This window comes from Gadus morhua, chromosome 20, assembly GCF_902167405.1.
Source record: "Gadus morhua chromosome 20, gadMor3.0, whole genome shotgun sequence".
In the NCBI taxonomy this organism is placed as follows: Eukaryota; Metazoa; Chordata; class Actinopteri; order Gadiformes; family Gadidae; genus Gadus; species Gadus morhua.
In genome coordinates, this window is record NC_044067.1 from 11080010 (window position 1) to 11094796 (window position 14787).

Here is a 14787-nt window from a genome sequence, read left to right on the forward strand (position 1 = left end):
GGCTCACTACGATGAAGCCGACCTCCATTCTCTCAGATCCCTCCTCATATTACTTTCACTCCCTCATCCCCATCCCACCCCACCCTACCCCCCAGCACATCCTCCGCACGCCCACGCAGCCCCCTTTTGCTCTGTTCCCTGAAGTTCCCAGTGGCCAACACAATTTTCCGACACCACCTTTAAACTGGGTCTCAACGTGCGGAAGAATGAGCGACGGCGACAGACGGCCTGGAAACGTAATCCGTCTTTTCCAAACAACACTGGGAAAACAATGTCACAAGTTCCGAGCCAACCGAGGTGCTCAGCGAGCGTGCCCAGAGGACTAATGCTGCGCTGGGGTCACTTGATGTTGTTGTCATGTCGAGCTGCGAGGGGGAAATATAAGTGTCCACTTTCTACCGCGCAGAATCTAGGCTTTTTGGATTATTAATGCCAAACCAATAGCTTGGAGTCATCTGTCCAACTTAATCAACATTTCTCCTTTCTCAATCTGCAGGTCTGTCTTCACCACCTGCCCATTTTACTTGTCGAGATATCTTATTTTATTCAAATGGTTTTCGTATATATGAAATAGGATGCTCTACATTTTGTAGAGCATCCTATCCTCTAGTTACCGTTACACGAAATGAAATAGTGCAACGGTAACTATTTCATTTCAGCACAATCTTGGCCGTGTCTAAATACTCCATCAGTCGATAGGAAATCAGATCTCCTGTAGCATGCAAAGCAATTGAAAGTTACATCCAATGCAAGTTTGAATGTGACAGAATATTCCTGTCAGGCCAATATTTTATTTCTCCTTGTCCATCCACTCGTGACAAAGAGGTTCACTCTCCAATCAGCATTTGCATGGATCCTTTAGGAAGTTCATTATTTTTATTCATGGGAATATTATCATAATGACCAAGTGTCCTGGCTGGCACTGTGACTTTGACATGAATCCCGAACATTTCATCAAAGCCTATGCGATATTGGCTGTTCAGGAGATTACAGTACACCCAGTTTCCCGCTGCCTCCCTTTCCCCTCGCCAACCAATGGCATGCCGCTCATCAAAAAGGCTTGATTAGTTATGCCTGGTAGGCCATATTCACAGAGTGTGCGCATGAGAGAAGGAGAGAGAGAGTTGGAAATAAAAGAGAAACAAGGACTTTATCAAAATGTGAAGACATTCAGCTTGCCCTGAGCGATCGATGGTACTGTTCTGGCACTGCGTTGACACTGCATTCACTTTGCGTTTTTCTAGCCAGCCCCATTCCAAGCATTCACTGTTGGCCCATCAGGATCATTAATCAATTTGTGATTGAATGTTATGCAAATTATAGAACTTAAATGCATTTTGCATGGCCATACACCAAAAAAGTTATTGCCTGTTGAACTCCCTAGCTTCACACATATGCACACATGCTGCTGAACTCATGTCAGTCATTTCTACTTTGCAGTTTGTTTAGCAATTAGCATAGCTGCCAGCGAATCCATCCCTTGCTCAATCCTGTTAAAAAAGCATGCTTGCTACCAGTAACACCACATACCATGGAAAATAGATATTCCTTACAGCCTATATCATGCTTTTTTTTAAATCTTTATGTGGTGCATTGGGCTTACTCTAGCTCAACAACAAAAAATAAGCCTTGAGAGAACTAACCTTAAGAATGAAGGCCTAATGCCGGTTCCTCACAATCCAGGCCCATGGACATTACTGCCCCCGCTCACTGTTTCTTAAACACCCGGTCGGTATCACTCACTAGCTCGCTTGTTTTCATACCCCACGCCCAACCCATCACCGCCAGTTATATCCCTGTGCATAACATTGCATACTTTAGGAAAAGTGCCTAATATGGGGAATGTATGTAATGAAGCCATGGGGGATTAGCATGGGGCTAATGAACTCTCAGCACTCTGGCCGGGGACTTCTCTGAGCACTAAAAACGCCTCCCTAAGCTTCCGGGGGCCGTCCGCGGCGTCTCGTTCGTGGCGAGGTGATGGCGAGGTCAGCGCATGAACGAGACGTGCGTGCGTACGTGGAGGCAGTGGTGTCCCGGGCGAGGGACGCCCTGGTCAGCTCAAAGAAAAATACCCTCTTTCTTTATTGCAAATTATTTCAGTATCCTTGTTGTTGTTGTTGTTGTTGTATTTCGCAAACACTATTGTTGTCAGCTGCCAACAACACCCTTCCCCCATCCTTACCTCCGCAGAAAACGTGAAAACGCGTTTTCTCTCTCTCTCTTTCTCTCTCTCTCTCTCTCCCCCCCCCCCCCCCCTTCTCTCTCTCTCTCTCTCTCCTCTCTCTCTCTCTCCTCTCTCTCTCTCTCTCTCTCTCTCTCTCTCTCTCTCTCTCTCTCTCTGTCTCTCTCTCTCCTCTCTGTCTCTCTCTCTCTCTCTCTCTCTTTTCCCCCCACTCTCTCTTCCCCCCCCCCCCCCCCTCTCTCTCTCTCTCGTTGCCGTCCCTCCTCTACATAAGTGCAAACCAAACATACAGGCCGGAGATCTTAAAGTAACGTCTTAAATTCACCGAGCCCACCGGCTTGCAAGACGACCATTCAAACGCGTGTTCCTGTTTAAATGGACCAGTAACTACCCCAATGGTCCAACAGTTAATTTAGTGAGTACAGATTTTCAGGTGTATTGTGGTATACGTGTTCCTCGTGCGCGATAGAAGTTGTCCCCGCAGTCCCACTGTGAAATGACACAGAAGATGAATGATGGGACGGGAGTCAAAGTGATTTCTTTTCAGGTCCTGCAGCAGGGTGCGGAGAGACACATGCTGATGAATAATAGATCACAGTTGTTATTTATTTTTCTTCTTCTTTTCATTTTTTTCTTTACAAAATTCACGTGACATCAATTCATCCAGAGCAGAAGCATCGATACAATATTCAACAAAAGAGGGGGGAACAACAACCTACGCAGTCAACAGTCCATAAGAGATCTCTATATGTTCCCTGTGTGTCCACTGAAACATTGTAATATTCACACAGACTTCATTACAGACGACAACAACAACCCAGCTGTCAAAGAGATGTTAGGGTCTTGCCGCTGAAATGTCTTAGCTGAAAGTACGCTGATCAAACAGAGCTCAACATGGGCTCTGTGTTTCTTACTCTTATCAGGTAGTTTACGCCAGACTCATGAAGGTGATTATGACTTATGAAGGGTACAAAATCTGCCTGTCAATTAAAACCTTCATTCATCTTATCTTGAGTCTTGTAGAAATACCATACATATATATAGAACAAAAGAGAGAGAGATCCCCACTGTCCCCTGACACGAGAGAGAGAGAGAGAGAGAGAGGAGAGAGAGGAGAGAGAGAGAGAGAGAGACGAGAGAGAGAGAGAGGAGAGAGAGAGAGGAGAGAGAGAGGAGAGAGAGAGAGAGAGAGAGAGAGAGAGAGAGAGAGCTACAACATTTCCAAGCCTATCTGTCCATACACAGGATTCCTCAAGTGAAGTGAATATAAATGAGAGACAGACAGACAGAAGACATTTTTCTCTTTTAGAGGCTAATGTTGTGACAATCGGTGAATCACGTACTATGAGACAGAGGTGATTAGCATTAACATTAGTAGAAACACTGAGAAACGGCTGTAAAATGAAAACCCTGCTAACAGCCTGCCATCCCCTTCCCATCATATAAAGTGTCGAAATTTCCCAGATCCATACTTTGCCCGCCGAGCGCACAGAATTTGCAAGCACAAGTGGGCATTCTTATTAACATTTTCCCCTAAATCGTCGCCAGCTAAAGTTTTGGTCTGTGCCTGGAACTTCTCTAAAAAAGGGAGCCAAGATACTGAAGTGGTTTTTCACTGCCCTTGTCCATTCAGCCCAGGATGCCCTCAATCCAGATCCCCACTTGGCCTGCTTCTATGTTATTACATAAAAAGAGAACCAACGGCTTTACGGGACACCAAACCTCTGTGATCAAATCATACTCGCATCCTATTTAAAGTGTATACAGGGTGAAGGCCCAAAGAATACTGAATCCAGACATCCCTTGTGCGACGACAGACACGTCGATAGCATCAAAAGGCTTTTGCCACGTTCAGAAAGCAGGCACACCACAAGGCTGGCTGCCATGTCGAGTGCTGTTTTTAAAGGCAGCTCTTGGCCCCCACACTTATCGCTGCCTCACATTAAATGTGCAGCACATACTGGCCCGTCCCTGAGAGTCCGGAAATTGCCTGGCCCTTAGCAAAAAAAAAAAAAGACCTTCCGGAGACCTCAAACTCTATCTGCACAGAATGATAACATTGTGGCTGTGATAGCGCATGCAAGAAGGTTAGCAATCTCAAATGTGTGCCATCTACGTGGGATGTCTGGGTGTTTCGTTTGCTTCTTCTTCTTTTGCACTACATCTCGTGGCACAGTTGCGTGAGCAAATTGCAGCCAGGCATTTGCATATGATTATTTGCCGAGAATATCATATCAGCACAGTGTCAGCCACAGTGCTGCAGGGTGGAATTAATTTGGCTTCCAGTTTCTTGCCTTGGCCTCAGCGCGGAGAGACACTCACCAGCTCCGCTTCGGCGCTGGCTTTGGGCGAGATTAACGGCACTTCCTGGGAAGTCGATGAAAGCAGTGCGACGTGCCTGCCGCGCGGACAGGCCATTCTGCCGGCCTGCGTGTGTGTGTGTGCATAGCCCGCAAAAACGCCAAACAGGAAAGGACTCGACGACGGCACTCTAATACTCTGCGGCATGCGATAGCCTCTGCTCTTGCAGCTCTGAATCTGTAAACCCCTATTTTTTGCTCTTCCCCGCCCGCGGTTCCACCTTGCCTCTGTGCCAGAAGACAGGAATCGGAACAGTCTGGGTTGATCCCTGGCTGGTAGGCTCAAGCAGATGTCCCTCGCTCTGTAGGGGGTCGATGAGGCGAATCTAGCTAACAAGGAGACACCTCCAGGGTGAGCAAAGGCTTTGTTCGGCTGGCAAATGTAGCCCAGGCTCCCTCTAAACCCGACTCTGACATTTGCTAACCTAATTAAAGCGGGCCACAGCAATCAGCACTCCTGTGGCTTATGAATACAACCTTCGGAGCAGATAATCTGCCACAGAATTCATCCTTTCGCATTAAAACAAAACAAAACACTGCTTAAATTATTGACCTGTGTCATCATCCGATTTATTTCCGTCTTTTGAAAATAGCAATTGCAGATCGCTCCTCGATTTCGGAAATGTTTTGCCGTGTTAAGCAGACTTCATTCTCTCGTTATTGGTCGCTATACTTACTGAATAATTACTGTCTGTTGGATATTGTTTGCTGTTTTGAAACTATCCCAGAATTTGAAGTAGGCCTATATTTTTTTTGTGCTGCTTTAGTAGATTCAAGAGCCCGAACCCTACTTATGGCACACACACACGAACAGGCACACAAGCACAAACACACACACACACACACACACACACACACACACACACACACAGACACACACACACACACACACACACACACACACACACGTGTAAACACATATCTGTTCATGCATGCACACATACACTTACAAACTCTAAGCAAAATATCTTCCTGTATTCCTGCTCTGCAGTTACAATATCCTCTCATCTCTGAATACAATTTTCCATTCCCCTGGTGAATAAGCCTTACATAATATATCTTCACAGGTCTTAGCGAAGCTGGGCTGCTTGGTAATTTTTCTTCTGGTTTTCATTACTTTGAAAGAGGGATGTTGTATTCTGCGTCCTCCAATTTATTCTCCAGCTCTTTCCAACCGCAAAAGTACAGGAAATTGTTTCAAGACATCTATATTTTTACACTCTAAAAAAGATTTCAGTCTGCACTTTTTTTTTTTTGTCAAATAAATACAAATAACACAAAAAAAAAAAAAAAATTGCCTACTTTTGCCGCGCTGTAATGGAAGGAGGAGTGCACTTTGGCCATAGATCACTTATCGGCAACATGAATTCCACAGAGACGAACTCATGAGAAAACAGCTGAACACATTTGGAGATTAATGAAGCCCCTGGTAGCTGTCACAGCTGCCCCTTCCAGAGTTGCCCTGAGTGCACGCCTTGGCGCTTCTTCGACAAGACGCAGCACCGGGTACGACTGAATGCAGAAAAACGCACAATCGACTGCATATCCCCACCTGGCCGCCTAGCGCGACACAATAATGCTCTTCAAGTTTGTTCGGGGTTATTGAAAGCCCCCACGTGCCCAAAATGATATTTAGCATCGTGGTCCCTCACTACCTCTCTCTCGCTCTACTACTCATTTCATCAGCTCCCAGATCTCCAGCCGCAATCAGTGCAGCCTAATTTTCACCTCCGTTTCCACTCCTCACATCCCTTAACTACCCATCCCAGCTGAGCAAGCCTCGTAATTCTAGTTTAATTGCCGCAAACATGTCCACATCATAAACAATGCTGTGCGATGAGAATTTAATGAGTGGGCGAGCACCTAGATGTTTTGGGTGATTAGCATTAATGAGGGTGCTTTTTAACAGCGCATGTTTGGTTGTTCACTCGCAACGGAAGTGACCCCCCATTCTCCTTCGGATGGAGACCGGCCGGTCTGGCAAGCGGCTCACATTTCTCAGGTGCTCGAGGGAAGGCGTGATGCTGGATGAGGATCTCGCAAGGTTTTTCGCACAAAGCGTTTATTTAAGTGAACCATCTCCGCCCTTCCGAGGGAAGACGAGTCAAGCAGGGCAGCTGTTTCCTGCGCTATAATTCATGATTATCTTTAATCCACTTTGGGTAATGAGTGTTTTTGTCCCCCAGCGACAGAGACAAAGCAGTGCTTTCAGCGATGGGGGCGGGGGGTTTGGGAGAGACAGCTGTCTGTAACCTACAATGAAAGATTTGCATTTTGTTTAAAAAGAAGAAGGAAAACACTGTCAGAACTGTCTGTGAATGATTGCTGCCGTGTTTTTGATCAGTGATTTATTGTACAAGGTCGAGGAGAATGCTTGCGTTGTGTGCGGTGAGCGTAGGATTTGAAAATTCTGTCCTTTCTTTGTTGCAGATTATGACACGGGACGATGGATACTTTGATGGCATCCTAGGAGTTGAGTTCAAATGTGTTCTTTCTTTTTTTACTCGCAATGTTCACAAAATATTCAAACCACTCCTACTGCGTTCCGCTCTCGGCAAAGCCTCATTTATGTCAATGCGGAAAATGAATTGATGCGAGAGGCAGACATTCGCTGTGGTTGAGTAAAACCCAAAGGAAACACAGGCTTCTCGTTCTCCTTCTGAGGCACCAGAGATGTCTGGTAAATGTATTGGAACAAAGCCTTTTAAAGCCTTTTCAGAGTTAGCCAACCAACAGGCAAGATATTACACATGGAACAGTGCTGATGCCTTTTTTATGGCCACATCAAATCTATTGGTCTGCCAACAGTACTTAAAGCTGAATTGAAACAAACACCGTCATCTTCTCGCCATCGTCCGTCTGCTGATCATTTGGATGAAATATGAGGCATAAAAAAGGCTGTGGCACAGTATGTTTCAGGATTGTAGATAATTTCATAAAGAAGGGCCGAGCTCACAGGTGCATTCATATATGCTATAATGCTCATAAGGCCTGAACAAGTGAAAGTTTGAATAAATTGCGCCATTAACAATTCTCTTGTGAGTATAGGCTAGCCTAGTGTTCAAATAATGGTGGAACTAACTTAGGAGAACTTAAGGGATGGACAACTGAATCTTGAAAAAACACAAATCAACATAACATATTGTGGATGTATGTATTCGCTACACACTTACCAATATCTTAATAAACAAATCAAAGTCTGTTAGTTAATAAGTTGGCCGCTTCTTGTCTATAGTCAGGAGGGGAAAATAGGCCCTACCCATATAAACCGACTTTATAACCCTGAATAAACATAATGGGAAATCATTAACAGCTGTCTGTTGTCCATCACTTTTATGCAGTGTATATCATATGTAAAGATTAGAAAGCTAGAGCATACCAGTGCTTAAATGTATCATTGCAAACAAATGTAAACGGTTAATTTATTATATATGAACGACTGAGTACAAAACCCTTAAAGGGTTGAAAGTTAAGAAAACATGAAAAAGTTAGAAACATGTCTAAATACCACGTTTGGAGATTTTCTTTCAAAACCCTTGACAAACACTCTTCACAAGAAAGATCTCTTCTTGGTCTTTAAAATGAAACCGTTGTAGCAATGAAGCATTGTATTTCATTTGCGTACGGTAATGAGCTGTAGTTTAGAGGTCGGAGGTACGATGCGCTGGAGGTGAGCATTCGTAGGGGGGATGGGACATCCCCCCTACGAAAGCTCACCTCCAGCCCAGTCCAGTTGCGTCGCGCCTTTTGAATTGTGAACGTGTCAACGTGACCCGCCCCTAGTCCTTGTGCTGACCAACCCACCGCAGCTGTCATGGCCGCCGTGGCGCTGGTGCTGGTGGGCCTGGCGGTGGTTCTGATCCTCTCCGTGGGCCGGCACAAGGGCAGCTACCGCACCGACGAGGCCAAGGGCGGCCAGTCCGGCCAGACGGCGGACACGGCTCTGGGCGGCGACCGCGCCCTGCCAGGCGCCGTGGAAACAGGGCGACGAGGAGTACTTTATCTGACGCTGTGCAGGCTCGCAGCCTCTGTCCCCCGCTGCCACCACACACACACCACACACACACACACACACACACACACCCACACCACACACACACACACACACTTACACACACACACACACACATGTAGACACACACACACACACACACACATACACACACACACACATATAGACACACACACACACACACACACATATATAGGACACACGCACACACATATACACACACCAGATATCCACACACATATACACACACACACATATATAGACACACACACAACCACACACACACACACACATATACACACACACACACACACACACAGATATATATACACACACACACACACACTTACACACACACACATACGCACACATATACAAACACATACACACACCCTCGCCGCACGCTAGTCTTCCAGCGAGGAGGACAAGAGGACACAAGGCCCTGCAGACTTGCAGACTTTTCCATCAGTGAATTGTAACCCCGACTGGAAACTTTTTTGTATTCAATTCAAATTAAACTAACTTTATTTTTCCTCTATTCGGAAAGTGTCCTTTCCAAACAGGGAAACAATGAGCATGGGCAATATACATGTGGAATGAAAAGAGTAAGTTACACAATAAAACCGGAATGAAATAACATACAAGCTAATCTGAACCAAGAATGATCTTTACATACTATATAAATTGTATTACGGTTGTAATCGTGCTTAAGCCCCTGAAAATTTTTTACGGCGACATTGAGGAGCAAAATGAGATGTGACGATGTCAGACTGTTCTTTTCACTAAGCTGCCATACACATGTAAAAAAAGCAATCTCTAGTTTAGGAGGTTCCAGAGATCATTTGCCTCCATTTAGGTTTGTAGCGTTTGCAATTTCACCGAACTGAATTAAAACCAAACGATCAACTTGATAGCAGCAGATTTGAATAATGAATGGTTAAAGATCTCTTCAGCGACATGCTCAGCTGAAATATCCAAACCTTTCCCAGACGCTCCCCATCAAAGGGTCAACAATACCACAGAAATGAATACACATATAGCACCCTGTTTAAATCACCATATAAGACCATGCTCTGGCAACCTCTGCCCCAGTTTTGATTTTGTAGTGGATATGTCGGGGCCCTTCATCCATCATCTGTGTTGTGCTGCTCTCTGCATATCAACACAACACTGACCCCAGGCAGATCCCAGGGCTGACAGAACAGCACCTAACAACTGACCTCTCCGTTTGGCCTTGAAGGAGGGACTTACTTACACTCAGACGCTAATCAGTAGCCGAGTTCAAAAGGCCGGCACCGGAAGATTTACAAGGTTGCTACCCTGATACACACATGGAATGGTGAATAGGAACGTCCTGCTTTCTTGACCTGGGCTGGCCTGGGCTACTTTCAATAGAGACACTGTGTTAGAGCCCCTTTTGCACATTTATGGAGATGGTAATGATTTGGTGGAAATGTAAGTGTCCTCATTCTATTATTCCTTGAATTTTTTTCAAGGATTGGAGCTGTTGACAGGATGATTCCCAACTCTGAATCTCACTAACGCATTGGTACGTCTTAAAAAGGTATTGATGACAGAGGAGAAGAGATATGAAAGTCAATTTCCTTTATACTGCAAGTCAGAATGAACAGTCAATATCCTTCCTCTGTTTATTCCCCAGCCATAACACACCGTGATTAAAAAACGGCGGAAGTAATTTTTTATATACATTCATTTGTTTTATTGAGTAAAGTTGGAGTAAGAACAAACCCCCGGGCTACAGAAACTCATTTTATTTCCCTGACCCCTCCCCTTGGTTCCATCAATATCGACTGGCAAACAAGGAGGTAGGCGAAGGCCTGCGTTACAATCTTAATAGCGGTGGAGGAAAGACGATGTTTCTATGTGGGTGAGCAATATTCAAATTCGCACAGTCAGAGAGGTTTACGGGAAGTAAATACTCAATTGTTCAACTTTAATAACGATCACGCTCGCAGGTGGGAATGAGTCTGTGCAAATACCCACTGGATACATACAGCCAGTTCATTACGGCTTTCATTTACCAATGAGATTGCATATATTTCTCTGCACAATCACACACAAACAACCGCTAACGCACCCACACGCTGGCTTTTTATGCCGCGTATAAATATACCGCCATACACTGTCTGCATCTAGCGGTGGGCGCGCGCTGCTGTCACGTTGAAATTGCCCTTTGCAATGCACTCTGATTGCAGATGTATACAACACTGCTGTTGCCTTCTTCAGACATAATATATATCAGTCCTCCACTATTTATGACTCAACTCCCGCTGCTTGGCTGTATATGTACATACAAATAAAGATGAAGTCCACATGTAAATTAATGGAAGCCCCACCTGCAAGCCACTTTCCCAACTTAGCAACTCAGCATCAAGGGACGACTGTATTGAAATTGTACAAATTCACTTTTTTCATTCAGTCCTCTTTCCTTGGAAGTGTTTTTTCATGGGCCATGTGAAATATTCATGGCTCTGCATTATTTTGACGTTCAGATGTTTTATTCATCCCCAAAAGGTAGGAGTCCAACTAAAAGCAAATCAAATGCATTTCCAAGTCAAACAAGTGCACCGCTGCAGTTGTGTTTCGAAGAATGACATGTATAAATGTATTAATGGGCAGTGGCAGCTGCAGTCGTCCAGAAGGCGTTTCTCGGGTTGATAATGGGTGAGTGGTGAGTCTCTTTGGTATTCTGAAAACGGAACCGGAGTGAGTGGAGCCACCCCGACTGTCCTTCAATAGCTTTGAGCCCCTGCTCTTGTTTATCCATAGCTGGGAGGAACCGGGCTCCATTGGGGAGAAAGAGGCAGAGAGAGAGAGAGAGAGAGAGAGAGAGAGAGAGAGAGAGAGAGAGAGAGAGAGAGAGAGAGAGAGAGAGAGAGAGAGAGCTACAACATTTCCAAGCCTATCTGTCCATACACAGGATTCCTCAAGTGAAGTGAATATAAATTAGCTTCCGCTCCAACTCTGAGAGCGCAATGAATTACACAAAGCTTCTCTTTTTTATGGCTCTGTCCCGACAGCACAAGTAAATAAAGTCAGTCTGTATATGTGTGTGTCATTCAGTGCACGAGAAGCCATGTGAAGCAAATATAAAGGGGGCTTTTTATTTATTTGCTTAATATGGGAGCTAGGTATAAGAAAAATGCAGGGAAGAGACATTCCGGCTGGCTGGGTCTCTTCCTTCCGTCTGACGAGGAGAGTCTAGGCGTTGAAATAAGCATTCCCAAATCCAGCCACTCTCCTCCTGAGACAGGTATCTGACAGCGGGAGAGCACCATGAGTTCAGTGGTGAGCTCGTCTCTCTCTCAGACAGGACAGGCAATAGGCCTTCCCACGGCCCCTCAAACCTGATTCTCCCCTGAGGTGGGAGAAAAATAAAGATAGGACCAATGGCAAATCATTTGCACTGGAATCCAGCAGATATGCGGGGGACATCTCTTTTTGTCAGCACCCCTCTGATCATCCTACGTAGCCATTATTCGTCCTGAGTCTGGTATAGTGGTCTACAGCAGACGCAAACATTAACAGCAGACCAGGCCTCGGGCTCGGCTGAGTGAGTGCGCGTGGCTGTATTTTTGTCTTTTTTGTTAGATTTCAGGGATTCTCGAACTTCCTTCTGCCAAATAGCGCATGAGAAAGCGGGAGACATTTCACGTCGATAAGAGGTCCCCCAGTGGGTCTCATCTTTTGTGTTGCCGGGGATTGGCACCGACACTGCAGATTCCACCCGCGTGCCCTGTTTCCATTCTCCGCTCTGGAGTGACTGTGTATGTGTGTGTGTGTGTGTGTGTGTGTGTGTGTGTGTGTGTGTGTGTGTGTGTGTGTGTGTGTGTGTGTGTGTGTGTGTGTGTGTGTGTGTGTGTGTGTGTGTGTGTGTTTGCAATTGCAGTCTCCCTTGGAGTTTAATGCAGGGTGGGCTTCTTTATTTTTTTTATAGACAAATTGCTTTTTTGAAGTTTTTTTTTAATACTATAGAATAGGGGAAAAAGCTGTGTGAAGCACACACAATCATCAAGCGGCGAGCGAGATTTGCAGAGGGCAGGGGAGGAAATTCATTTGAATGGCCTTGTTTGTGATAAAAGTGCAGTGTGGCGATGGGGTTTGTACTCTGTCGTCCTCTGTGGCGACGTGATACCAGCCCGAGCTGAATATGCCATATTCAGCTCGGGCTCTTTCAGAGAACGTTTCCAGAGCATTTTCATTTTCGTTTTTGAAGAAGAAGAGAGTAGGACACAGTCAATCGGGGCTATTTTCTCCCACGTCACATGCGTCACCCTTGTCATTAACAGACGCTAAGGAGTACGGGCAGGGCCACGGTTCAGCTCTACACAATGTGCTCATTTATGGTATTATTGGGGTTATTGTTCCTCGCAAGGTTACATTACTTGGTTCACTGTCGCATATTTCCTGCATAGGTTTATGTTCAGGATAATTAAAGGGTAATCAAGCATCTTTAGACATGAATACAAAGTAAATATAATTTCCCCTGTTTTATTGAATCTTTTAGCAAAACTTTGTAAAAATCCCTGTTGGTGATTACAATATTAACCATTTTTTCGACCCATAAAGAAGTAAAAGCAGACATCTATATTGATTGTAATGAATGTAGGGCAGAGCGAATATAAATGATAAAAGAGGAACTACATTTATCTTAGAACACATCTCTCAGAGTCGCGCAAACGTTCGCTACAAAGAGACTCCATTCAAATTCTGTTGGACACAAAACCAGCGCTGTGGAAACGGGGTCGTGGGGGAGCTAAAGCAGGAGCTGAAATTAAATCAATGCTGATGTGTTTGTTTACCAGATTACTTTGTAGAGAGAAGCAACTCTTTTCTCTGGAGGGCCGTCCTCCATCTCCTCTCTCCTTCTTTATACCGGTCAGAAATCAATTAGGTGCCGCTTTAAACATACGCGTAAAGGGATATATTAAAGCCAAGCCATTATCTTCTGGCAACTGTGCACAAAAAGTCACTGAGCCTGTTTTGGCATCAAAACAGTTTGAGCTAAACTTTCTATATTTAAAATGGACTAGAATATGATTAAGAGAATATAGCAGATGTTTGCATTTATTTAAGGTTCAGTAGATTCCTTTTTCTAGTGCAAATGAAATGAACTAGATTGAGCTGTTCTGCTATTGCAGTGGAGGGGGTGATTCAAGGACTGTATCCAGGACTCACAAGCTCATAGGCTCCAGACCGCACTGTGCCGAAATGATAAAGTCTGTGCGTGCTGTGATGTGGACAAGCCCTTTACGGGGCTTATTGTTTCAGTCAGTCCACTCCTCAGCAGCCAGAGCAGAGGGAACTCACAGACAATACTGATAAGGAAATTGTTGATGCACAACATGAGCCAACGGCTATCCCTCCCAAAGAACCTCCCCTGAACCCATCCGTGGGTCCTGTAGGACATCGAGCAAAGGGGAACACTGTGATATACCTCTTTTTTGAACCACTCAGAGAACCTCAGTGATGTCTGGCACTTGAACAGCCCGCCGAGCACCTTGCTGGGCACCCAGGCGTCACAGATGCCTGGGTGACGTCAGAGAAGCCTGCCCGGGGATTAGTGCTCAGGACGGACTGAGAGCTATTCCATGAGATTGGGTGTCGACTTTGCTCGCCCTTGAGCGATCCGTCACTGAATGATGTCCGTCCCCACTAGTGCATCGTGCCACTCGCTGTTTGTCGTTGGCTTTCTTTAGATTTAGTAAGCTAGGTGAGCTCGTAAAGGTCTCAATATCACCTAACTGTACATTTGTTAACATTTACAATCCATTGTGTTTTCCTGTGGATTGTGGCTGTGTTCAGAATGCAGGGCTCCTCGAAGTCCAACAACACCAATCTATTGGCTGTGAGTGTACCAAGAATGCTGACACACACACACACACACACACACGCGCACACACACACACACACACACACACACACACACACACACACACACACACACACACACACACACACACGCAGCAGACACCTGAACACAATCTCCATATCTTACCCGAGAAAATGCCCTCGTCCCCTGAACACGATCCCTGTGCGATGGCTTATCTAAGAAAACATTTTTCAAGCAAATTGATGCTGATATTATGATATGGGAATCTGTTGGGAGAAAACCTTCGAATCACAGGACGTGTCATCCATTCATCGTTCAAAGGATTTAATATTTTTTCCAAGCACAGATCACGAAAAAGGGCCAAGAGATTTGTTTG

General features: G+C 45.2%; 1 protein-coding gene across 1 annotated transcript; it reads left to right on the top strand.

Moving 5' to 3' along the window:
• The first annotated feature begins 8204 nt into the window (after nt 1-8204).
• gypc (glycophorin C (Gerbich blood group)) lies at nt 8205-9655 on the top strand. The gene is made up of 3 exons (XM_030344062.1): nt 8205-8215; nt 8329-8539; nt 9650-9655. Exons 1-3 carry the CDS (start codon nt 8205-8207, stop codon nt 9653-9655), a joined length of 228 nt encoding a protein of 75 aa, XP_030199922.1.
• Nucleotides 9656-14787: the final 5132 nt, after the last annotated feature.